Raw genomic sequence first — 27,439 nt, 5'->3', positions numbered from 1 at the left:
ACAGAGCAGAGTCGCCACTGGAAAGAAAGAACCAACGAGGAACTGGAAGAAGAGGACCCCTACAGCGACTGAACCGCCCGGTGGAGCCCTGCTGCAGGTCCGAATCTTCAGAATCCGACCGCACAGAAGATCCTCCAGAAAACGTCTTCCCTTGTGCTGGGCCCTCCGGTTCACCCAAGCTGCAAGTCAGGACCCCTCCTCTTGCCGAATTCGATGTACCGAGCTACAGTGGGCCTTATAGCCAGGAAGGTCGGACCCTGCTTGGGTTTTAAGGAGTGCACCTTTTATTTGTTGCTTTGCTCTGCTGCTGGTTTCTTTCCTGGGTAGTGCAGGACCCTCCAGTCTTCCTACTTATCAGTCAGTCGCTTCAGGAACCGTGAACCTGTAGGAACTACCAGGAACTTCTGCCTCAGTTACGGCTCCCTCTCCGTTTTAAGGTACTGTGCAAATCCGGTTGTTTGTTTCGGTCAGCCACGGTAAAAGTGTTTGAAATCTTTCTCCAATCCAAGGACTTGACCTTCTCTTCTCTTTAAACTAACTTTTCTACCAACCAACCTCGTCCGGAAACCGTGCCATAAACTTTACCGCGAACTACACTGAACTGTATTATCTTGAGCAAAAGACTTTGGAACCATTGACTTTGGCCCTAAGCCTTTTCTATCTGATTTTATCATTGTAGTCTCTCTTGTTCGGTTGCCCTGAGTACTTACCTGTTGGTGTGAATTAATTTCTGTTAACTTCTGTCTTTCCCTCCCTTTTTAAATTGCTGGAGTGCCATTTTGCTCCCAGTTCATTTTGTGAGCTTAACTTGTCTGGTATTTAAGGGAAGTGGTGTGGTGTATTAAGAGAGTGATTTTCTTTTAGACTGCTTATAATAGTGTAATGTTATACAACTGAAGAGTGAAATAAATGTATATTCTTTTACTTGAAAACCTTGAGTCAGTGTTTGCCTGAATCATAGTAATTACTGTCCTTTGTGCAACTATTTGATACTGCTCACTTAGTCTTGAGATAAGTCTGGCTGCTCTGCTACTGCTACCACTTTAACTGTGCAGTACAGGCTTGTACCAAAGGTGAAATTGTATTGTCACTTATAGTCTTAATTGTATGTGGTGTTCCCAAAGGGTACTGCATATAATTCTGCCTAACAGTGGCGGGTCAGAATAAGAACACAGACTCTGACTTTTCATCTCACTGCTGTAGTTTGACTGAAAGGTGGGAACTCCTAACTCCTGTCCTGGGCCTTCCCCAGGACTCTATGCTTTTGCCTTGTCTCTTTAACATCTATCCCCCCATCTTGCTCACCTTAGCTCCACTTTCTCCCAGCACTTCGTGTTATGCAGATGACACCCAAATCTTCTTCAGACTACCATCTGCATATCTTCCAACTTCCTTTGTCATTCCTGATTGCCTGTCCACCATCCAGTCTTGGTGCACCTCAAATGATCTCTCTCTCAATGCCAGCAAGACTGCGGTTCTTCCTATCGGGAAGTTCTCTTTGACTCCTCTTTCTCTTTCATTCCACATTTCCAACTGTTCCTCTTCGAAGGCATCCTCCCTTTCCTCAATTTTCCCCAGAAGCTTAATGTCTCCAGAGCTCTGCTACTCTCCAGGCCAGACTATTGTAACAGCCTCTTCCTCAATATTCTCTCCACCCCCTCGAGCTAATCCAGAATAGGGCTGCAAAACTCATCCTTGGCCTCAAGCCCAGTGACCGGATCTCTCCAGCCCTAAAATCTCTCCACTCGCTCCCAGTTGCTGGAGGATCAAATTTTAATCCCTCTGCATCATTCATAAGGCTGCCTGGGGCCAGGGGCCACGCTATCTGCAACTTGCTCTCACCAAATACTCTCCTTCCAGATCCATACGATCCTCTGCCGCCAACTCTCTGCTTGTCAAGCACTTCTCTAAGCAGAAAGTGGGTGGCAGTTCTTTCCTCCGCTGACTCCCTTCTGGAACAGCCTCCCCTTTCTTTCTGCCTGAGCCAGATCTCCTCAAGTTCCACAAGCACCTGAAGACCTTCCTCTTCTCCTCCTCCTTCCCTCTCTTCTTCCTTGCTAAACCCCCCATTCGCTATGATTGGTGGCCTGGGCCCTTATGTGTCCTTCTGGGTCCTGGCCTTCTGTCCAATCGCCCGCTGCATCTGCCTTTCCCTGCACTTGTTTTACAGGCCTGCACTTATTGTATTGGCTGGTGACCCCCTTTTCCGCCAAGTGGCTACTCCCAGGCACTTAACTGTTGCTGTTGCAGCTGGCTCTCTTGCACTCACCCCCTGGCCCCTGTGGAATCTCTAACACTCTCCCCCTACCCTGCCCCTTCTCTCTCTTTCTGGACTTGCATACTCTGAATGTTCACAAGGCCTAGTAGGGCCGCCATTGTAATTTGCTCATCACGGATCTCATATTCCATTGTCTTGCTTTCCCTTGTTCCCTTCCCTTTGCCCTGTGGGCGCTTTGAAACACAAGTTCTTGATGTAGAATGTAGAAGCTTCTTACGAATCCCCAATAAAATGAAATAAATTAAGTATACTATTGTTTTTTTCTTCTTAACAAAGCTAACTAGGGTGCTCGTCAGTCGTCATAGTCCAAATCCAGATCAGTCCACTGTCCAAACTAATCTATCCTAATCCTACCACTATTAGAAGACCACAAGTACAGGAGAATGACTCCCTTCTCCTTTGGGGGTGCCTTTCCAGTGAGTTCAGTTAAATTAAGTATCCATAGGTAGTTCTTGGTAACTATTTTGATCAAATCATACAGTTCTGATACTGGGATCTTCAAGGTTTTAACTGTCTCTTTCAGTTGATAATTCGTTCTTTCCTACTTACTCTGTCCTCTTGTTCTGTTCTCGTTACTCTATTTTTATGGGACAAGTTTGTTCCTTTCTCTTCAAACTTAAGATCCTCCTTTCATTTAATGTCCACTCATTATCTTGACTTGGACAAGATTGAGGGCTCTAGTATTTATTCTCACTCTAGTCATGTATTCTTGATACTTTATCTCGACTGGGACGAGTATGAGCGTTTTAGTAATGATTCTCGGTCTCCCACTTTCCCGGTTACTGCGATTGTTCACGAATAATGTCACATGGGCTTGTAACAGACAGGGACCTTCACTTGTCAGGTTGGCTTCTCATTTCTGCGGCAGTGTCACAAACAGTCTGTTCCTTCCTCAATTGGCTCACCGTGTGGCACCTCAGTGGGAGTGGTATCAGTGTAATTACAGGACCTCCAGGTCCACCGCAGCCTGCCTACAGTCACGCAAACGCTTGTCTCCTGTTGAAGCTCAGGACGCCTTGTATTCTCCCCTCTCTCTCGCGTCTCCTCTTTTTCCACGCTGTGCGTTGGGAGCTATACCCAAGCTTCTCTCCAGCATCGGACACTGCATGTCCAGGTTTTCCTCAGCACACCCACCCCCCCGGCCAGCTGATTAGACACTCCTGGGTTCTCTCCTTCTCAAGGTCTCCGCCTAAACGTTTTATTACGCTGCCGTGGGACTTCCCTCGCATATTGGCCAAGTCTCTCTTTTCTGTTTGACTCTGTGTTCTTCCAGTGGTTTTCTTTGTCACAGTACCATATACATTCTTCTTCACAGGTACTGATAGTGTACTCGAATGGCAATAACAGATTCTGATTTGTTCTTCATTTCTTTCTTCACAAGATGTTATTGAAGAAGTGTTAGTGATATGTTGCTTAGGGAGATCCTCATAAGAATGGGAGTCCTTGTCCCCAGATGGAAGGGGGCCTCTCCTATTGAGGTTCCGCTTGCCTCTACCCCTAGGGAGGGTATTGCTTAGCAGGCTCATCTCCCTAAGCCTCACAGGGAAAGGCTCCCTCCTGGGTAGAAGTGACCGAATCCCACGATAAGTCACAGTATTTTGCATGAGCCATTGACTAAGAGCTACCATTGAGGAACCAGGTGCTAGTGCATAGTGTTCCTGACTTCCACATAATTGAATTGATATTTTATTTCTATCGCGCTCGTACACAAGTGTTTCAGAGCACGAAAGGCAAGTGAGGGGAACAGGGCAGAACAAAACAATGATTTACTAGGCCCAGTGACATTGAGAACGCGCAAGTGCATGGGAGTAAGATGCAAACCTATCACTTTGTCCATCATTTATGACCCCTTATGCTTTAAATGTTGTGTAGATGTATCCTAATGTTTATTCTCATGGGAATACGCTTGATTTAGTATTAGCTAAGAACTCTTTACTATGTCCTGGTCTGATCGAACCAGTGCTATGGTCTGACCACCACTTGGTATCCTGCACATTCACATTAGCGACCCCTCCTTCTAAACTTCTTCCTTTTAAAACACTATTGTGCTCTTGGCGCTCAGTAGATACCAAGGCTCTTAGCACCCAAATAGCCACTGAGTGTGCCTCTCGGAGGCCTCTATCTCTTAAATCTCTCTCCCAATCTTTTGTGGTTGCGGCAGATCTTTGCGCCCCACTTAAACTGAAACAAAGTCGCAGACTACCTTCACAACCTTACAGAGTTTTTTGTGGGGATCTGTGCTGGTACAACCTCTTCTGTTGGCGACCTTAGATTTAAAAACTAAGGCTTTTCAACTGTGTCGCATATGTGTGGCAATTGTTGGAGGAACCAATCCCCTTCTTCCTTGGTTAAATAACAGATCAGAATGGTTTGCCACTCAAAGATTGCGCCACAGGTACGTTTTTTCAAAAACACAAAAGCCCTTCACAACCTTGGTTTACGGACCAGCTCAAATCTGCCCGTCTGAAACTCAGACAACTGGAGCGCAAATGACGCAGCCATCATAATCCTGTGCTTAGAGAATCCTACAAATTTGGACTCTCTACTTACCTGGCTGAGGTCAAGCTGGCTAAATCCTCTTTTCTCTCTCAGAAAATCGAAAACGCCCTATGCCAGCCCAAAGCTCTTTTTTTCGATTGTACATTCATTAGCCTCCTCGGAAGCTCTTACTTCCACGGTCAAGCCCTCTGAAAAGTTGTGTGATGATCTTGCCTCTTTTTTCATCACTTAAATTGAAGGGATTCGCTCAAATATTGCAAAATCTCCTGCAATAATGACGCCAGATACCATTACACCATTACCTGTCCCCCCGATTGATCCTTCAGTCAGTTGGTCCATCTTTCCTCTTTTTAGTGAGGTAGAGGTCCTAGCGGCCATTTTGAAAATCAAATTATCCTCTTCTCAGGATGCTATTCCTGCTACCATCATGAAGCAGATCACCCCGACCTACTAGCTGATATCACCTCGGCTATTAATGACTCTTGCCAGTAAGGTCTGGTCCCCACAGAGCTGAAATCGGCTAGGCCCACACTTGATCCTGCGGTTCCTGCCAATTTTGGTCCAATCTCTTTACTTCCTTTTTTGTCCAAACTTTTGGAATCTCTCATCACTCCTCTCTTGTCTTCTTTTTTGGAATCTTCTAAAATCTTTAATTCTGCGCAGGCTGGTTTTAGGCCTGGGAGAGGCACGGAAAGTGTGCTGGTGTCCGTCCAACACGATATGTCCAGACTTGTTAATGCAGGCAGAGTAGGTGCTCTGATTCTGTTAGACTTATCAGCCGCGTTTGACACGGTTGATCATCCTATTCTGCCCTCACGTCTGACCCAGATCGGGATATCTGGCCAAGTCCTTGCCTGGTTTACTTCTTTTCTTTCAGATTGCTCTCAAACCCTGGCTATGCCCCCCTTTCTTTCTTCCTCCTGTCCCCTCACTTGTGGTGTCCCACATGGATCTTCTCTTTCCTCAATTTAGTCTAATATCTACATCTGGGCCCTGGTCTTTCTCATCCGCTCTTATGGCCTCAATTATTATTCCTATGCCGATGATACCCAGATCCTGATCCGTTTAGATCAAGATCAGGCAGAGGCATCGTCGTGCCTTCACAGCTGGCTGAGAGCTATAGGGGACTGGATGGACCTTAAACTCAATGGTGACAAAACTGAGGTTCTAGTGGTGGGCTGTCCTCCCGACTCTTCACTCTGGACCTCAGCTTTCTGGCCCGACTCTCTAGGTCCTCTTCCGAGCCCCGTTAGCAAAGTGAGAAACCTGGGTTTTGTTCTCTCGGGGGACCCTCTATATGTCCAACCAAGTGACAGTTGTGTGCCAAGCCGCACACCATCAGATTAGGCTTCTTAAGAGGGCTTTACCCTTGATATCAGAAGCCTTCCGTCCCCCGGTAGTGGCGGCATTGGTACTTACACGTCTTGATTATTGCAATTCTCTGTATCTGACACAGCCAATTGGCCTAATACAGCAGCTTCAGCGTATGCAAAATCTGGCGGCTAGATTAGCCACCGGCACCCTTTATGGTGCCCACATCTCTCCAGCTCTCCGCCGACTCCATTGGCTCCTGGTGGGCCAGTGGGTCCTCTTTAAATCTGTGAATTGTGCAACGTGCGGTCCATGGCCAAGGAGCTGAGTTTTTGCAATCAAAATTCACTGGCTATCTCCCTACTCGGGCCCTGCGCTCCGCTACTACTAATCTTCTTATGGTCCTGGGGTACAATCGTGAAAAGGTCAGCAGTAGAGCCTTCTCGATCGCTGCGGCTAGACTCTGAAACACCCTCCCGTTGGCACTAAGAAATGCTTCCAACCATTTTGGTTTCAGAAGAGCCTTAAAGACCTTTTTGTTCTAGCACCTTCTTGCCTAGCCTTCCCCTGTTTGGTTTAGCGCTCCCTCTCAGCGCCATTATGCCTTTGGGCGACTGTGCGCTTTACTAGTTCAAGTAACATAACATATTTATAGATTGTCACAAAAGCTCAGAGATAAATCCACATAGGTTTGTTTGTTTGGCATCAGTTGGCCTGGGTAGCCAAAAGTAGCTCCTGGTAGCTGTTGGTGTCAAGCTAATCAGGCTCTCCTAGGCCACAAGCAGGAGCCAACTAGCTCCTATATCCCCTCAATGTTGAACACTGCGCAAGTATGTGGATTACATACAGCGGTCCCTTGAGTCAACTAATTAGTTATGCTAGTTTACTTTAATCACCTTACATTCCCATACCATATGCCATTATCCGGCACGGTCCCGTTGGCATCTGGAACATACACGTGGTAAGGCTGGATTAAATATGTGCAATTTTGCTCGTGTTGACTATACCCTTATATGATATTAAATTGAATTAGTTTAAATCTTGCATTCCTGAAACCTTCTGCCCAAAGAAACAGATTTTCATCCACAGCAGGTCTTCAAACTGAGCTCCCAGATTGCTCTAATATTTAATCCCATGAACTTCTTCCCTTGTATTAACTAGTTTTATATCCTGCGATAATTCAGAAATTGTTCTGCAGACATATTATCTTTCCTTTACCATTGTTCAAATGCCAATAATATGCATTATCAAATAAGTCACCAAAGCTCATACATTCTGCTCTTGAAAATGTGAGTGCCCCGGTCTTTGACTCTTGCAAATATAATGTGATCTGCTCCTAACAGCAATTCTAAACAGCAAGTCCCCTATTGAGCTTAAAGAGCCAATCTTCAAAAAAACCAAGAGGAGAAATGGATTGTGTGGCTGTCGGCAGAAGAAGAATAACATATATACCATCTATTTAACTTCTGCCGATGGGAACAGCCTCTAAGGAAGAGGTTCCTTTTAGGAATCAAGGCAGATTTGCACTTCAGGGAGATGAGTATCCCTCTTGGGGGAGTAATTACAAAAGGGACAACCTCCTGAAGGCAACTTAAATTAGCAACAAGGTTAACCTTGTCAGACAGCTCCATTCAATGGTGTTTGGATAATAAAAGTGACTGAAGCTTGGGAGCTATGGATTAACATTAAAATGAACCTTACCGTGGAAGCAATGTCAATCAACCCACAGTTTGTCTCCTGATGGAAAGCTTGGTCTGAAAGTGTCCTGCAAGGAGAATATTTGTACTTCTTCGCTCTACTTTTATTCCAATTCCTTGTTTGAATGTTTGCTTAACGTTTAGATTGCATAAGAGCATAACAGTTGAGATATGCTAATAAAAATCAGAAACAAAATCTGACTCTGGGATGGTGGCAAAAGAGAAGAAAATGTTGTCTTATACCAGGCTTTAAGGACAGAGAAGGCATATGGCTTCTAGAAAATCAGGGAGAGGCAGTGTGAGTGGGAAGAAGGCTTTAGCTGTTCCACAAAGCCTAAATTGAGCAGCTCGAGGCATGGCGGCTCTGAAAACCAAGGCTCTGAAGTCGTCCTGCTCGGCTCTTTCAGCTGTTTCTGTAATTCACTGGCTTTTGTCAGCTCTTGTGTAGTTTGAAAAGGCTGCAGATATCTGGAGCCATTTGGCATTGCAGTGAACAAAGGAGTCTTCCCTGTTGCTTCCTAGTTTTAGAAGTCCAGTAAGACTTCACAAAGAGGTTGTGTTTACCCTGTATGCATGGAAAAGCCTGCAAGTAAATGGTGTTTCTGAAACTCCAACTTGTGAGCCAAGAGTAACCATAACCAGGTCTGTGAACATTTTTTTGGGATTCATTGCTGAATCTATATGCATGGGAAGTTTTGAATGCTGCTACCATCTCTGATTCAAATGTTCAAATGGTGCAGTGTACCTGAGTGGAAGTTGGACGTGCCAGCTCCCATGGATATTATGAGAATAGGGGTTTCTGCAACATAGCATTTGTCAATCACTGGTACTTGTTCCGAAACAGCTAGAAGAAAAGCTTACATGAAAAAAGTTCTGCTGAAGCATCTGGTCTGACTGAGCATTCGGAAAGGCAACGTACTGCTCAGCTCTGATCATTTCTAGACTTCTTTGTACATGATCCCGCAGGGCCAGCCGGAGTTGCTTACTTTCAGGACTCTGTTACATTTGAAAAGCAATTGCTAGACACTGCAAAGATAGCCCAGCATTTGAAGCACGCTTCTGTAATGACTTGTTGTAGGTATTATGTGCAATCTTGGATGGCCCGAAACACTATCCTACCTGCTTGGAACTGCTGAGCCACTGTGTGTACCACTTTGGCTACTGTGACAAGGTCACGGTTTGTTGCCCATAGCGGAAGGTTAGGGAAATCTGGAGGCCAGCTGGAGGGGAGCCATCCACTGTGCGATACAACCCCTAGATGTGGTATAACGAGCATCTCCTAGAGCTCACTGAGCGCTTTCTTGGGTAGGTCAGGTGTACAGTTAGTGCCTGGAGTGATAAAAAGACCCCCAGTTTGTCGGGGGGAGATATGCTTGATGAAAGAGGAGAACAAGGATGTTGTCTTAGTCCCAGAGCCCAGCACTATATTCCTATGAGGGAGGGGGAGGAAACAACCACATAATTAGTGTTCTACGTATAAAGCACAAGTGGGTGAGTCTCCATTGAAACTTGATTGGCGCATGGTCACTGACCCATACACTGAGCAGGTGTAACAAATAAGCGCAATCCATATGGACATGCTCCAGGTACAGAGCCAAACAGAAAAAGTACAGCAGACAAAATCGTATGTAGTGAGCACTTCCAGAGCTCTGGGTCCACGGACCGCCAAGTTAATACTGCCTGGTTCCTGCATGTTAGACAGGTTATTTGTAAATTATGACTGTGTGCGTAAGGGCATGGCCTAATCCTCATATCTAAGATATGGGAAACATGATCATTGGCCACAGAATTGGGAAAGAGGTGGAGCCATTACACCAGGGCCAGTCACACTACACAAATCCAGTGGGTTAACAAACCCTAATCATATCCCCCAGTATACCAGTGATTCTAGCAAGGCATACATATAAAGTGGTTCAAGTGTCCCGACTTAGTGGATGACAGGACCATGTTTCTGAGTGTGTGCTTCATTAGTGAGGGGAGAACGAGATCCAGGAATGCATAATGTGTGTTGGCCAAGCCAACTAGAACAAATATTGATAGACAAGGAGGAGAACCAGAAAAGCAGAACCTGTGTTATTTAAGCTAAGAGGCTCTGCCAGGATGAGAGAGAAGGGCAAACAGGGGTTTTGGGAGGTAGGGGGTGGAGAAAGATGGGAGAGAAAAGTGTTGGGGGAAGAAAGGGCGCCAGGGGGGACAAAAGAGGGGGAGAGGGACACAAAATTAAATGCAAAAACAATACTGGTGGGCCTGATGAGAACCTGAGACTGGCACTGACTGGGTTCCTACCCCAGAGTACGAGTAAATACCTGGTAGGCGAGAGAGAATACCAACCAGCAAAAGCTGTAAAGAAACCCAGAGGACAAGACGGCTCCCACGCAGGGCTTGCCCCAGTAGCAGTCACCTTGACCTACAATACAGGACTACACTGAAGGCCCAGACTAAGATGAGGTCATGTCAAAAACCACAGCCAGAAAAATGGTCTCTGAGCCACATTGAAGGAGACATTCCCATGAATGAAATATACCAGGGCACGTTTAAAAACCCTGTGACTGTGTGATTGCAGACTACCTGCCTGGGCAGATACCCACGTTTTGAATCTAGACTAGTGATTGGACTGTGGACCTCAACTCCTTTTAGCATATGCCCTTTTAGAGAACTTGATTGTGCCTTTTTACTTCCCTTGCATGGCCTATTCATAATGCAGGCCATCTTCCAAACTCCCAAGAACTTGGCTTGTGGTAGCCCGGGTTGAGAGAACCATTGGCTCAGAAAGAACAACCTATTCATCGGGGAAGACCCTTCGCGTGTGCATTTCTTTGGGGTGGTCAGACTTTGGGGAATATCAGACATGTCTGAATAAGCTCATCCTACTTTTTGTTTTGGTGCCTACTTTTCTTCCCTCTGAATCTCCAAATCAAACCTATTATGATGATATATCTCTATCCATTCCACTCATTTGGCTGAGGCTCCTTGCATTATCCCCCTAGGTCAGGTGGGGAACCCCAACTTTGGCCCATGGAAAAGCATTGGGTGCAATAAAGTTCTATGAAGCCAAGGTGGCAGCATTCACATATGGTTTGGAAATCCCCTGTTTATTATTTAATTACGATTTTACATTGATGGAGGGAATTTTTTGAAATGGTGTTTTATAAGTACCTATGTTGATACCAATGGCAGCAACACGATCGGAATTAGGTTTATTGTTGCTTAATATAAGAATCTTGTGTAAGCGCATCTTGCTGTTTATGAAATTCCTGGATTCGCAGAGAGGATTGCTTTTTCAAAAATGTAGGAACAGTCCCCCAGAGGCAACAAATTGCCATGTAATACATTTCATGCAAGAACTCTAATCTCTGGGTTGTGATCCCCAACGGGTTTTGGAGAATCCATGGGCTTATGAAACCCATCTGTGGAGGCTCGACTGGTGTAATACATGGAATGATCTGGTCAAAAAGAAAAAGCATTTGATAACTGTGCACCCTATTTAGAACGCTATCCATCTAGGAAATTTGGCAATGCCATGATAAGATTTTGAATAAATATGTTGCCTATTCGAACAAATTGTCTTTTGTGGAAGAGTTCTAATGTAGAAAATGGGTTATGTCGGCATGCCATATGTCTGAAGAAATGGCAACCCACGTTCTTCTTAAATGTCCAGAATTATCCAGTCTTCGAGAGGAATGTTTTGGCAGCTACGTGAGAGACTTTAGAAATACCTTTAGATGAAATGTTATGGTTAGACTTGCAATCTTTGTCCTCTAGGAAAGTTGAATACCAGTTTGTGTTAAGACCACATCTATTGCGATCATTTTACTAGAGTTTTTTTTTATAAGATTACAATATGAAAATTAACCAAGATTTTAATGATCATCAAAAATGAGATAGATGATTTTAAATATATTTAATTGTGGAAATGGCGTGTCTGTATTGTCTCACAACAATTATGCCTTGTATTGTTAATGTCATTATCAATTTGTATAATGTTTCTATGTTTAAACCAAACGCACAATAAAGGATAAAACAAGATTCAAGCATTGGGTAACAGCTTTCCAGGACAGAAGCATGTGCAAACGTTTTTAAACCTTTGACCACACAGTATCACAATAACCGCAATGCTGTTTCTTGGCTTTTCCCTTTGTATAACATTGGTCTTTGCTGGAGTTCTTTAAAAAAAAAAAACGGATCTAGTTTGTTTAACTTGATCATCAGTGTGTTTATGATATTAAATGATGAAGTATGTACATTGATGTTGCTATAGATTTATGTATTTGGTGAAATACTTTAGCATGCAGAGTTGTGTACTGTTCTGTACTATTATTTTCAATAAAACTTTGAATCACAAACAATCACCTCATCTACAACATTGGATTTTGGACTCCTACTGAACATTTACTTTTCTAGAGTCACCAGGCAACCTGCACCTGCCCCGCACCTGCCAAAGCTCATTTTGCCCCGTATCCTGCACCGAGGCACACGAGGTACCCCTTTCCAAGATGGCCACCGTATTCAGGCCTGCTTCACTCTGTGCCTTACCAGGCACACATCAGTAGCCTTGCCCTGCCTGATTGGCTACAGCGTACACAACCCCTGCCATTGGGCGCCGGCAGGCGAAGCCGGCCCCCTCCTTCCAAGGCCCACGGGAACAAGGCTGGAGCCTGCTCTCTGCCTGTTAACTGCCGACTCTGCCGTCTGCCAGACCCCCTGGACCACCGCATTCACCGGCCAAGGTAACACTGTGCCTGCTATATCAACGCTCCGCCGAGCCCACAACCTACCTGCAATTACACTTGCATTTGCATTGTGTTGTGCCCTATGGTCGCCCCAGACCTCATTTGCATTGTGTTGTGCGCCTCCTGACCTCATTTGCATTGTGTTGTGCCCTATGGTCGCCCCAGACCTCATTTGCATTGTGTTGTGCGCCTCCTGACCTCATTTGCATTGTGTTGTGCCCTATGGTCGCCCCAGACCTCATTTGCATTGTGTTGTGCGCCTCCTGACCTCATTTGCATTGTGTTGTGCCCTATGGCCGCCCCAGACCTCATTTGCATTGTGTTGTGCCCTATGGTCACCCCAGACCTCATTTGCATTGTGTTGTGCCCTATGGTCACCCCAGACCTCATTTGCATTGTGTTGTGCCCTATGGTCGCCCCAGACCTCATTTGCATTGTGTTGTGCGCCTCCTGACCTCATTTGCATTGTGTTGTGCCCTATGGCCGCCCCAGACCTCATTTGCATTGTGTTGTGCGCCTCCTGACCTCATTTGCATTGTGTTGTGCCCTATGGTCGCCCCAGACCTCATTTGCACTGTGTTGTGCCCTATGGTCACCCCAGACCTCATTTGCATTGTGTTGTGCCCTATGGTCACCCCAGACCTCATTTGCATTGTGTTGTGCCCTATGGTCGCCCCAGACCTCATTTGCATTGTGTTGTGCCCTATGGTCACCCCAGACCTCATTTGCATTGTGTTGTGCCCTATGGTCGCCCCAGACCTCACTTGCATTGTGTTGTGCCCTATGGTCGCCCCAGACCTCATTTGCATTGTGTTGTGCCCTATGGTCGCCCCAGACCTCATTTGCATTGTGTTGTGCCCTATGGTCACCCCAGACCTCATTTGCATTGTGTTGTGCCCTATGGTCGCCCCAGACCTCATTTGCATTGTGTTGTGCCCTATGGTCGCCCCAGACCTCATTTGCATTGAGTTGTGCCCTATGGTCACCACAGACCTCACTTGCATTGTGTTGTGCCCTATGGTCACCACAGACCTCACTTGCATTGTGTTGTGCCCTATGGTCGCCCCAGACCTCATTTACATTGTGTTGTGCCCCACCTATATCACCAATGCCCCCTACCCGCCACTCCTCTGTACATCACCCTAGCCCCAGCATGCTACTTTGCCTGACTGCGATCAGGTTCCCCTTCTGTGTCATGCAATGCAACATACCATGCACTAGCAATAGTTACTTAGCCTATAACAATGGTCTAGTCAGACCTGCCTGCCCAAGACATCACCCGATCACCTGCCCCACACCATTCCTGCCCACCACACCAGCCTTCCTCCCGGAACCTAAATCCGCCCATCCTACCCATAGCCATGCACACTCTACGGATGTCCCAGCTAATACGCACTCAGCTGTCTACAAGCGGAACCCCATCAACACGAGAGCATCATGCCCCACTCTCGACTACAGCACCTCCACAATGGCTAACCCAACTATCTCTCGAACCACTACCTTCATCCCTTCCGATCGGAACATTAGACTTGGCGCCAGAACCCACCACAGATCTAGCAAAGGCCCAGCTAAATCACCTAATAAGACCAACCACAGACTTAGCAAAAGCCCAGCCAAATCACCTAATAAGACCAACCCTCACACTGTAACACCTATCAACACTAGCCCTCCCATTCCTAAAGGAGCTCTCCTAAATGTCAGATCATTAGTCGCCCATTCCATAGAAGTCGCAGACATTATTCTAACAAACAACCTGGACTTCCTTGCTGTAACCAAAACCTGGCTGCACGATGCTGCAGGACCATCTCTTACTCTAGCCATACCTGATAACTACACCATCCTTAGAGCAGATAGACCGAACGCTCGAGGAGGCGGTGTAGCCATTATTTTTAAGTCCACGCTTGACATCAGACTAGCCTCCTCTCCTCCACTTAAATCCTGTGAGCATCTCACAGTCAAATTACAAACTTCCCCTAAAAGTACTATCACGCTGCATTTAATTTACCGACCCCCGGGCCCACCTGGCTCATTTGAGGAAGACATCACCTCACTAGTTGCCGAAAGCTCCAAACCATCAGCACCTTGGCCTTGGCATTAGAGGAGCATGGCCTCCAACAACTCTGCTCCAAACCCACCCACTCGAAGGGCAGAATCCTTGACTGGATAACTGCCCTTAACTGCAACATCACTGTGAAAGATCCCACACAACTTATCTGGACTGACCATTATCTCCTCCCATTTGACATTCATACCAGCAATTTAGTGCATAAAAGGCCCATTATTGCACCTGCCTGCCCAACCAGGAAAAAGAGCAACATCACAGCGGAAGCCTTAATACCTTTGGTGATCCCTACTTTAAACACACTACCTGCTACTACGGACTTGAACCAATTGGTCAACGTCTACAACGATTCCATGGCCAAAGCCATCGACATCATTGCCTCCCTGTAACTGCGTAAAGGGAAACCTAAAGCGCACCTGAACACCTGGTACACCCCGGAGCTCAAAACTCTCCGTCAACAAAAAAATAAACTCGAAGCACTATGGAAATCAGTGCCTTCTGTAAATAACAGAACTAATCTCACCAACATTTCCACTCTCTACAAAAAGGAGATTACACGTGCCAAGAAAGAATCTCTCAACACTAGGATCTCCCAGGCAAGCTCCAGTACAAAGGAGCTTTTTAACATACTAAAGGAATTAGAAAACCCCATTACTCCCACTGACTCTTGCACTAAGGATAAACCGTGGTGCACAGGGATCCAGAATGCCCTAGCTAACAAAATCTCAGGGCTCCAAACCAAAATTAACAACAAACGACAACAACTCACTCTTGATCCCACCTCCACTCCCATTCCTCCTCCGCTTACTGCCACTAGCTCAGGCTTCACCTTCAAAAAGGTATCCATATCGGAGGTTCAGAAAATTATAGCATCCTTGAAACCGTCGAACTGCAAGGGGGACAGCTGCCCCGCACAGATCATAAAAGATGCAGCTAGGGATCTCTCCCCATTCATCACTAAACTAATAAACCTGTCTTTCGCCAATAACCTGGTCCCCAGCAATCTGAAACAATCCTGGGTCCTACCTCTACTAAAAAAAACTACTCTCGACCCTGACATTCCCACGAATTATAGACCCATTACCACCGTCCCATTCTTACTAAAAATTTTGGATAGAGTGGCCTATTTACAAATCCAGGACTACCTCGAGGCAAATCATTTACTAGGAACTCGCCAATCTGGCTTTCGATCACAGCACGGGACAGAAACGGCCCTTGTTGATCTCAAGTGCCAGATAGACGAACTCAAAGACAAAGGTAAGGCTGCCATCCTTCTTCTCCTCGACCTTTCCGCTGCCTTTGACCTGGTCGACCATAAAATCCTGTGCAACCATGTGTCTTTGGCAGCACACTTATCCCACTCTGCGGTCACATGGATCCAATCTTTCCTGGACAATAGGACCATGCGGGTCTTCTCTCCCCTTGCAGCGGCTGACCCCATCCCCATCACCTGCGGTGTCCCACAAGGATCCTGTGTCTCACCCACCCTATATAATATATTCACAAAGCCCCTATTCGATAAACTGGACAATCTGGGTGTCACCTACATGAACTACGCAGATGACACCCAGATACTCCTCACTTTATCAGGTAATTACAACGTGGACGCCAAATGGATCAATGAAGTCTTTTCCATCATTCAGGCTTGGATGGCCACACATGGCCTGTGCCTGAATGATGATAAGACCGAACTGCTCCTTGTCGGCTCACCTAACACCATCCGAAAACTCTGTCCCGGCTACACTAGCTTTTCTATTGACGGTAACACCATACCCATCGCCAAGAGCGTAAAAACCCTCGGTTTCTACCTAGACACGAATACCAATCTAGCTAAACAAATCAATATGACTGCCTTAGCCACTGCCTACACTGGTAAATTAATTAGGGCCTGCAGACCATTGATCTCCCCTAACAACTGCCTCATTCTAGCCAGAGCACTCATTCAATCCAAACTGGACTACTGTAATAGCCTCTATGTAGGTGCCAACAAAACAGTAATCAATAAATTGCAAGTCCTACAAAACAATGCACTCCGTGCCGCCCTAAATCTTCCCAGAAGAGAACACATCTCCGCCACCAGAATTGCTTGCAAATGGCTGTCCATCCAACAAAAAATAGACCTGAAAACTATATGCCTTACATACAAAGCTCTTAACCATCTTGCCCCGCCCTATCTCTCTAACAAATTTACATTAAGACAGAATACTAGAACCACCAGATCGTCTAACACACTACAACTAACAGTGCCCAAATACTCCCTCAAAAGAGCCGGTGGATCCAGCTTCCCAGCTCTGGCATCACAACTTTGGAACACTATCCCACTGGATATCAAATCCACACCCACTTTCCAACCCTTCAGAACTAAGGTCATCTCCTGGTTACTCAACAAATAACCGACCAACCATGTATGTATGTATACCTAATGCTCAAATGTTTCCTATGTTGCTTGCCTATTATTATCTATGCACTAACTGCCTTCCTGTCAACCCTCCTATGCCTTATTACTACTGTACTATTGTCCCTTTCTGTTACCTGTAACCTGATGTTCAAAGCGCACATATACCCCTGGGTCAAGAGCGCTATACAAATAAATAAACAAACAAACAAACTACCCTATAAAGTCTATCCCTACCTAATAATACGTAACTTTGTAATACACTGCACATTTATTGTGCCTACATAAAAAGTATACTTTACATATACACAGTGTGTCCATTGCCTTATTCTATGTTTGTAGGCTACATTGGACCTTTTCGCTACTTTGCTCTCCTCTTTGGTATAGCCTTGACTTCTCTGCCCTGTTGATCTTTGGGAAGGGATGGCACATACAGAGAAGCCCTCCAAACCAGTTACAGATGGATTTTCTGTGCTCCACATATAGTGTGTAGGAAATGCCTAACAAACTGGGAGGAGGTGTGCCAAATATCGCTGACCATCTAAATGGGAGCAAGAGGCAAGTGAGTCTTTTCATGATGTCTATTAGTAATGCTATGTGTGCAAACATTAACTTGCACATATGGCTTAAAAGGTATGTTGGGCCAATTTCAGTATGTCACACAGCGGACGTTGATCGACCAACAGGCCAGACCAGGGAATTGGGTTGTGTGACAAATCCCTAGACGTGGTCACTTCTCACAAGGGGTACTCCTTCCCATGAAGCCAGGGAGGTAAGGCCGCTACCCGATAGTGCCCCTAGAGGTGGTGTACAGCGGGAGGATCTTGTGCGGATCACCTATGGTACACCCAACCACCCCATGTACCTGTGTAGAGCCAGTGACCTAAGGTGCACTGAGACGAAGAAGAGCCCAGACTTCCCAAGTAATACTTGCATCACACAGACTCGGACGAGGAGGACATGCAGAACTATGAAGATCACTACCAAATGTAAGTGCAAACATTCTAGTTCTCCACTAAGGGCTTCTACCAACACCAACATAAAAACGGAAGATGGACTAGGGAGTTTGTCAAGCCATCCCTGAATGAGCTGAGGACCGAGCGGCGGTTTCAACGCTAGGCGAAGTAAGGGCTGCAGACCTGGACACTGTCAGCTGGAAGCAGGCATCTCTAAGGACCTATCTGGTGGCTGAAGACCAGCCCGGCCAGAGAAAGCAGAGGGACTGCTTGGTCCAGAGCGGGCGAGAACGCTTGAAGCCAGCAGCGGCAGCACCACTGACAGAAGGGAGAAGTACACGAAGGCAGCGTGAATGCCAAAAACATGTCACAGGACAGACTGGAGCCCACTCGAGACATTCCCTAAAGGTAGGGAAGAAACCGGGCCAGCTGGTGGGGACAAAGGGAGTATTGGGGGAAGTGTCAGAGAAACCCAACACGAGCATATGGGTAGTAAAAGACCCCCAGAGAAAGAGAAATATTGTGATTGTAAAAGGGGAGGAACTCCTGAAGAGGGGACAGTACATAACCCCACAAGTTGAGAGAGAGAGAGATTCAAAAGGACTTTGCAAATCATCTCCTTCATGACAGTACTTGGCAGGCTTGTGAACCAGGTCTGTCCAATGAGCTGAATAGCGAAATATGGGTCTGGGACCCACGAACAAAGAATGCAAGCCAGAACAACCCTCTTTCTCGCAGCAGTACTTGGCAAGCCAGAAAGCGAATTGGGCTATATGGGGGAAACCTGGGTCAAGACTCAGGGCCTCATCACGAGTTGGGCTGTAATCCAGCTGTAATACAGCCCGACCGTAATAGCCTTAGCAACCACCGGGCCAGCGGTGTTACTGCCGTATCACGGGTTGGGCGTTAACAGTAAATCCCCATTGCCCATTGGAACCAACGGGGCATTTTCAGCGCTAATACTGCGGGCTAATACAGCCGGCGGTAATACCGCCGAAAACAGGGCACTAAATGGGATTTAGCTCGTTTAGCACCCAACTCGTGATAGGGCCAGCCCTTAAATGCAGTGGTAATACCATTACCGCCACATTTAAGGGCTAAGCCCAACTCGTGATTAGGCCCACATACTTGTGCATAAAATGTTGGGAAAGAATGAACAGTGTGAAACCAGGATCACCAGGGGAAAGGAGTCATTCCCCCTGGGTACCACCGAGTGTGAAGTGACTTTGAAGTCAAGATACCAGAAGAAGGGAGTCATTCTCTTGATAGTGGTAGATCTACAGGAAAAAGGACAATCTAACCAAGAGACCAGAGGAAAAGAGTAATTGCCCCTGGTTTTGTGTGAGAAACAGTGAAAGCAAGAGACCTGGTAGTTGAATCTGCCAAAAGGATCAAACCTAAGAACATTGTGATGCAGGGGAAGGGAGTCATTCCGCCTGGGGTGAGGAAATGGAGAACATTTCTGATAGTGTTACAGGATTGACAGTCCTTTGCTTTGGGATGTATTGGGATCAGGAAAAGGGAGTCATTCCCCCTGGTTAAGAACTTGCAACCAGAACGGTGCTACCCAGTCCAGTAGAAGAGTCATTCTCTTGGACCAAGGACATTGACGCAACCATCTAGTTTAGTTATAAGCGTAAGGGACCGAATTAGACATTTTGACACATGATAGTGGACTATTTAATTTACAAGGACATTCTGACAGACACTTTAGCATTTTAGTTGAGGTAGGGAAACCCCTTGTAGAAATAGGGAAAGTTAGGTTTTCTCTTTATTATCTTGGTGAGTAAAAGTCTATAGCAATCACTATGCCACCTGTGTATCAGTTTCCTCCTTATGCACCCTTACAGTTGACAAAGGATTTTTATAACTAAACGTGTACAGGATTTGCCAAAATAAGCAAAGTGTGTCTGAATTAATGTAAAAGTTGCTAGGATAGGTCTTCCACTTGGTGGGGGCGTGTTTTGGGAAAACATATGCAAAAAAGTGTCTTATGCTCGCTTCGTATAGGCCCACAACTCTACTCAATGTTGACACGAGGGTGTACGCCAAGATCCTAGCCGGGTGTCTGATGCACACGCTCCCATATTTGATAAGTACAGATCAGTCCGGTTTTATCAAGAAGGGAGGCACTAACGTTAATATTCATATACTGGGGAATGTGATAGACTAGGTTCATGGAACAAGTCAGCAGATTGGCACCGTGGCTTTGGTTCCTCATGACGAGTTGGATTCTGTTGACTGGGCTTATGTTCGACGGGTACTAACAGACTGGATATGGCAGCAGGTTTCTGCGGTTTATGCTGGCGGGTTATCAAATTCTGAGTACTAGAATAAAATTAAATGAACAACTCTCCGTCATAGCTATTCAAAGAGGAACTAGCTATTCAAAGAGGAACTTGACAAGGGTGCTCTGTCACTGCTAATTTTTGCACTAGCAGCGGAACCAATGGCGAGCGCTGTGAGCGCCGGAGAGAACATACAAGGGTTAGACTGTGATTGGGTACAGCATAAAATCTCGTTGTATGCTGACGATATTGCATTTATCTTGAGATAGGTTATCTCCTCATATGCTGCTGTGGTGAGGGTCCTTTATGAACTTGAGGCGGCTTCCGGGTGTAGAGCAAAGTCCCAAGGGTTGGGTGTCTTCTCCCGGAGGAAGACTTGCGTGAGCTACAAGGCCTGTCCCAGTTTTCTTGGTCTAAAGAACCCATTCACTATCTGGGCATCTGGCTACCGTCTACAACTCAATATTTGTATGGGGCTAATGTCTCAGCCTTGATGGGAGCATGCAAGGAAGACTTGAAGCATTGGGGCCAGCAAGAGATATCATGGGTGGGCAGGATCACAGCGGTAAATATGTCCCTAGTGCCAAATTTGCTCTGTGTGTTTTGGACCATGACCATGCACATTCCTTTGTTTACCCATTGCACACTTCAGGGGGAGATATTGTCCTACATATGGGCAAGGAAAAGACCACGGATTAAAATCATTATGCTACGTAACCGGAAGCTGGGAGGTTTCGGAGTGCCGGACATCAAAAAATACTTTCTTGCTGCATAGATTGCGCAGATACTTGACTGGAAGGATGACGAGAGTTCAAAGAGCTGGAGAGATATAGAGCACTCGTAGACGACGCTACCTTTAAAGCGTTTGCCATTCATCAGCAGTAAGGATAGGCTAGCACAAATGGCTCTCCTTCACGTGACAAAGGTTTCTCTAGCAAACTGGGATAGTGCAATGCACCAAAGCAGGGTTTCGGCAGGCTTGGGACTTTGCTCTGCGGTTTTGCAGAATGCTGACCTTGCTCCAGGGTTGTGTAAGAAAGATTTCATGGCATGGGAAGCATGGGAGGGGTCTTGACCCTCAAGCTCTATATTCAGACTTACTCCCATTAATATTTGAAGATGGCAAGTTGAAGTTCGGGTGGAGGAACGTGAGCGGGTTCACTATATACAATTAAGACACTGGGCATCACAAAGGGAAATTCGAGAGCTGCGTAATAGGTTTCAGAAAGGTTTAGAATTGACACTCCGTTATGGCGAACAGACTAAGAGGATTTCTAAAATCCTTCAGCTTCTCCAGGGGCACCTGCCTTCTGATTCCCTCTCTTATATGAATAAATGGAAGGAATAATTGAAAGTACCAATAGAACAGGAGGACTGGGCACACATATGGGCGAAGGCACAACAATCATCTAGGTGTGTTTCTGTCAAAAGGCCTTCATGATCTGCTTTAGGTGGTACTTGACACCACAACGATTGAGTAAAATGGGCCAGAGATTTTCAACATTATGCTGGAGGTATTGGGGCATGGAGGGAGACATGGGAGATATGTGGTGGAACTACCCAGTGATCAAGATGTTTTGTCACATATCAAGGATATCACTGGATGGTCTCTTCCATAGAACCCGGTCTATGTGCTTTTAGGTAATGTGGACTGGGAGGGTGGATATCCTATGTCTGGGTTGAATGCGTCTTTGGTTACTCATTTACTCCAAGCAGCACGGCTGGTGATTGCAAGCCAATGGAAAGAACCTAAGGTGCCAGCAATAGCATATTGGTGGGTAAGGATCTGGGAATTCTTGGCAATGGAGAAGGTTTCAGCTGTCATGTTGGTGAACTTCCAGAATTATTTGTGGGTATGGATTCCCTACATTGACTTTATGCAGAACACTTCTACTTCAGGGCGAACCTCCTGAAACACTTCTCCTTAATATAGAGGATGAACTGGGATAGGGGAGGTTGGAGAGATGAGGGGCTGAATACCCAAGGGTTGGCCAACACTGCAGGCAAGAGGGCAAAGGAGAAAGAGAGAAGTCTTGCTTAGGGTGAGCCATTTGGCGGTGCAGTGTGTCTTTAATTTTCTCTACTATGTATTGTATGGATTTATAGGGGAGGGCAAGATTGAAACCTCTTGTCCTGTTATTTCTTATGTTCATGTTGTATGACAATGGGAGCAGGATGGAAGACACTTCAATGTTGTTAAATTAGGTTCCCAGAAGTGTTTGAAAATGTTAAATAAAGCGTGTTAAAAAAAAGTCTCTTGTGAAAATACTGTTCCAACAAATGTTTGCCCATGCTCTAAGTCCAGGGACTGGATGTGCCCCAACAAATCCACATAATACCCGTAACATTGCAGTAGTGGGTTTAAAAGCGTTCCTATACCCTATTTTACACAATTGTTGGTATCCCTTTTCTAAATCTCGGATTTAAAGGTTCCCGCACCCTGTTTCCAAATCCTTGACTCTTAGCACTGTGTATGCATTTCATAACTGGGGTTGTGACAGGGGGGCATTTTAGGATGCATTGTAGCCGAAGGATGGCGGGAGGATGCCCTAATGCTGGGGCAGGGTTCTCACTAGGTTCCCTATGCCCTTACTCTGTCAGAGTTCTGCTCCTCTATCTACCTGCACCAATACCGGTCTCCCCAAGCAGTTGTTTGGAGGCAAGTGTCTTGTTCCTTCTTATATAATGCTGTTGAAAATGAATATGCAACACCATTTGATAACATTTGCTAGTGCACTTGGTGGGGGAGGGGATGTTCTCATGTCTGCCTACCGAGGGAAGTTCATCTGAATACTGTATGCTCTTCACTAAACGGCAACCCTAAGTGGAATCCCATTAATGTGAAAGACCTGCCTTACCTTTATTGTAATTTTTCATGATATGGCGGCAACTACTTTACATTAGGACAGTCTTTACTGTTTAGTGTAAAGAGAAAGAATGCAAGTTTTGCCTCTATCCAGTTTTTGTTCTACCGCTTACACAATCATTTTTAGAGTAGCTGGTTAACTAACTCTTTCTTATGCTTATTAATTACATTTAGTACTTTTTCTTTTGTAGGGCTGTCCTTTAACTCCGTTACCTCCAGTTAACATAGCAATTCGGTTTACTTATGTCCTTCAAGACTGGCAAGGGTATTTTTGGCCCCAACAACCACCAGGTAGGAATCGGTTTTAAGCATGCTGTGCTTCCCCTTTTCAATTGTTTTCTTTTTCTTATTTCCTTTTTGCTTTCCTAAAGCATCATTTTTTTTCTAAGATAATAGAGCAGCATCAAATGTCATAAATGTCTCCAGCTGGATTAATGTGTCAAGTTTGATATCATTTTTGCCATCTCAAGATCTAAATTCCTAGATTGTTGCATGTTAGGGGCATTTTTCAAGATGGCATCTGATGGACATAGTGTCAGTCCTTCACAATTAGAAAATGTGCAAATGATGGGTGTTTTGTTTCAACCATTAACTGAAATTTCCTTCATTGGGCATTTTCTTAAAAAAAAAATTGTTAGGCCAGATACACATTTTACACTTTTTAAAATTACACAAGTTCTGTCAGGTGCTCTGGGGTTTGACTGTGTCTGGCAACTAGCCACAATGTGTTCTTTCTAAGAATGTATGCTTAGTTCCCACCCGCCAATGATTCTCCACTCCATTTCATTCTCTGGTTAATCTGGGAGTGTGACCTTCTGTTTCCAATGTGCAGTGATTCTCCAGATCTATGGGATTAGACCATTTAGTTTATCCCAGCAGCAAAAAAGCTGGCCACAGCATTTGTTTATTTATCTCATATACCTGAATCCCCATTACCCTTCCCTCCTCCCAACTTCTACACCCTTGCCTGTTACCCCTCTCTCTGGTGGAGTGGGACAAATGGGAAATGTGTAGCTAGTGTTTTTCCTGTTTCCAAAAAATGCATAAAGATCCACAGTGGATTCCCCACTCAGTCTTTCTCAGAGGCATCTGGGGCTTGGACTTTAATTCCCAGCATATAGTCGCTCACTTTTCCCCCCCCAAGATAAAATGATTTGCCACTCGCCCTGTTCCTCAGAGGAGTCCAACTGGAAACTCGGACTTCATTCCTACCTTGTAGTTCCTCAGGCTGGACCAATCACTCGAGCTGTTCAGTGGATTACCACGGTAGTGCCACCTACGGCAATTCCCCCAACTGACTCAGTGGCCAGTTTTGATCTGAGGGTACACAAGAGAGAAACGGCCGTGGCGACCCATGATTGCTTGCGTAATGTGCAGCTGCCATAGCAATTGCAAAGCGCTTCCTCATTTCCTTCTCCAGTGTTTCCATAGTGAGTCATTCCTTGACATTGATGATTTTCAGACAGCAAGTTTTTCATCTGGAACGTAATGGGTAGAGGGGATGACGTTTACCATCCAAACTTGGAACCATCGGTGGATTGGCTAATCCCATCGAAGGGTGGGTACTTCCCTCCATCTCGCATGCTGTGCCCCACCCTAGCTCAGAGAGAGAGGGACACAGACCACAGACCAATATCTGGCAGAAACGTCATTTGCTAAGTTCTGGACATTTTGACTGCACGAGCACTCCAACCTTTCTCTCTAACCCTATGGTTAAAAGACACTTCATTGGGCTCTCATGTTTACACCCTCAAATTCGTCTTCCACACTTGTTCTGTGATTTGAATGTGGTCGCCTTGTCTCAAATGCGCAAGCCTTTTGAGCCAATGTCTTCGGTGACCTGACCGTGACCTGCAAAGCTGCCTTTTTGGTCATGGTTCCTTCAGCCTGTAGTCTTGGGGAGCTTCAATCTCTGTGGGTAAAGCTGTCCTTCCTTACCACAAAGTAACCCTCAGAACACATCCACTTTATTTATCCCATGGTTGTGATGGAGTCATTCCAACAAATAAACTATATGGTAAAATTAACCTTTTAATGAAGTACGAATTATAAAAAGATAGCTATTTTAGATTTTAAATATATTTTTGTTGCTGTTAACAAATACCCCTGTTGGGTTAAAGTATTTTTACACCCAACTTAAAAAAAAAATAGGGAGTAAAAAACTCCCATTTCAAAATCCTATCCGGAGGCCTACCTGGTGTTCATTTTAATGACATTTTTCTCCTAGTATTCGTCCCAGTCCTGCATCTGACACAGATGGGGCGTTATATCACTTGAATGCCAGCAAAGCAGACACATTTTATCCAGAAAGAACAAAGGAAAGTAACTGCTTCCCTTGAGTTTCCTCTGGTATGTAGACCTACAAAGCTTACATTTTGAGATAGTTTGTCTCTTGCTTTCTAAAATCCTATAGATTACAGAATGTTCACCTCCTAAAGGTGTAGATGTTTGCTTATGGCGGGCCAAGTCTGCATCTGTGGGTAATCAAATGCAAATTACTCGAGTGGATATTTGTAAAGCGGCAGCATGGCCATGCCTTACATAGGCACTTCTCAATTGACTCTTGCTCCAGTTATGAGGCCCAATACGTACAGGCAGTCCTCAAGAACATCTGTGATTTTCTGCATTATGCACTCCTACGCAATGCTTACTCAACCTCACATTTTTGTAAGGTGCTTTTAAAACTCACATGAATATGAAGGCAATGAGTGCTTTGTAGGAGTAACTGAACACCACTCACCACAGCAAATGCTTTACTCTAATCCATAGTCTGCTTGACTCCCTATGGAACCATCCTTGATAATATCCTCCATCTAACTAGTTGCTACTAAAAGGGACTTGCTTATGCGCGGAGCATGCATGAGGGATGTCATGTATGGGCTGCTGGTAGCACAACCCCCACTGCAGGATTTCTTATTTTTTGCTGCTACACATGTTCATCTGTCCCATTTTGTATGGAGGAATGGCGACTATGGACTAGCAGTACAGTAATCATTACAGTGAATTTACTTTGATAGCGCTGCTGCCAATCCGAGTGCATTGTTGGAACTTGGCAGATCTTCAACTGGTGTAACAAGATGCCTGCTCCTGCATTATCAGCTTTCTTGCATCAATGGATGCTGCGCTGGGCCTGCATCTTTGTTTGTCCATTGACGATCACCTGTCGCTGCCTTACTGCGATGACTCCCATTGCAATCCATCATTCACTGCCTGGAGGTGGTCTGCCCCACATAAGACGTCCTCTTTCTTGGTTTGGGTGTTCTACTGGAAGCTGTCTGGAACTGATTCCTAAGCACCGTGACTGACCAAAATTAAATACTGCATCCAAAAGTTACCTCTGCACATGCAACCACTGGGTCTTCCTCGACGGGACCAAGCACAGACGATTGTGTCCCCAATGGATTCCAGAACACTGGTCTCTGGAGAAATCGCTTTCAGGGGGCTATGTTAACATACCCATTTCTGTGCCATCTCCCCGCCACCCAGTCCTCCATAGGGTTACAAGGGCATACAGTCCTGTCCCTAAATCCCTCTTTCCAGACTTTGGTCGGTGGAGGACTGGTCAAGGATACCTTCCTAGGACTATACTAGGGACTGCAATTGAGTGGGTTTACTTATCTGAATTTTATCTAACGTTATGCCTTATTAATCATAACCACTGGCATCTTCAATCTCGTAATACACCTATATGTGAAGTATCTACTTTGGAACTAGTGACTTTTGGGCACAGGGCCCCAAACCATCTTAGGTTTGAACTTTATAAGAGCTATGAACGCTCATCTACGATTATCCTGAAGTCTTTTCTATTTCTAATGCATCTGAGTACTTGCCTGTGTTGTACTGGTTATTGAATCAAATGCTGTTCTATATCTCCTAAGGGTGTATTTATCTGTTTTATAGTGTTGGTGTGTCAATAGTGGACTACTAGATTTACTTACTAAGTGTGGATCTTAAAGACCTAATAAATTATTGTATATGTTTATACTTGCTTGTCTAATTGGAATTATTGATGTTGCTCTGTGTGGACTCATTCTAGCCCTAGACCACTCTCACACCCGTCCTAAGCCTTACTGCTCTGCTACGGTACCTTGATTAGGTTTGGCTAAACTGTGTCTCCTGTTCACCATAATAGAGTGGCCTCCCAAAAACCTCCGCCCAGGGTTGATTTTGGAAATCTATTTTAACAGCCAGTTACCACCAACCACTAAGTAATGCAGGGACTTGGAGTGGGAGGATCCCGTGGTCCACCCAATCTTCTCCCAAGACTTGTCTCATGGGGTGAACTAACAGCATGGCCCGAATGAGAGAGCCAGTTCAGCCACTGAAGTAACAGAGAGGGTATTGCCCCATTACAGCG

The 27,439-nt window shown here is 45.4% G+C and overlaps 1 protein-coding gene across 2 annotated transcripts in view; it reads left to right on the top strand.

The window, feature by feature from the left end:
- The window catches only part of RAB3GAP1 (RAB3 GTPase activating protein catalytic subunit 1), a 1,600,561-nt gene that overhangs the window by 447,427 nt on the left and 1,125,695 nt on the right, over window positions 1-27,439 (top strand). For both annotated transcript variants that reach the window (XM_069616562.1, XM_069616561.1), the window contains exon 8: window positions 23,274-23,373. In XM_069616562.1, coding sequence (XP_069472663.1) covers window positions 23,274-23,373 — 100 coding nt within the window. The remainder of the gene's footprint in view (window positions 1-23,273; window positions 23,374-27,439) is intronic.

Source organism: Ambystoma mexicanum, chromosome 9 (genome assembly GCF_040938575.1).
Source record: "Ambystoma mexicanum isolate Mex_15411 chromosome 9, UKY_AmexF1_1, whole genome shotgun sequence".
In the NCBI taxonomy this organism is placed as follows: Eukaryota; Metazoa; Chordata; class Amphibia; order Caudata; family Ambystomatidae; genus Ambystoma; species Ambystoma mexicanum.
The sequence above is the reverse complement of the archived record's forward strand: the minus strand, read 5'-3'. Positions and strand labels throughout refer to the sequence as shown.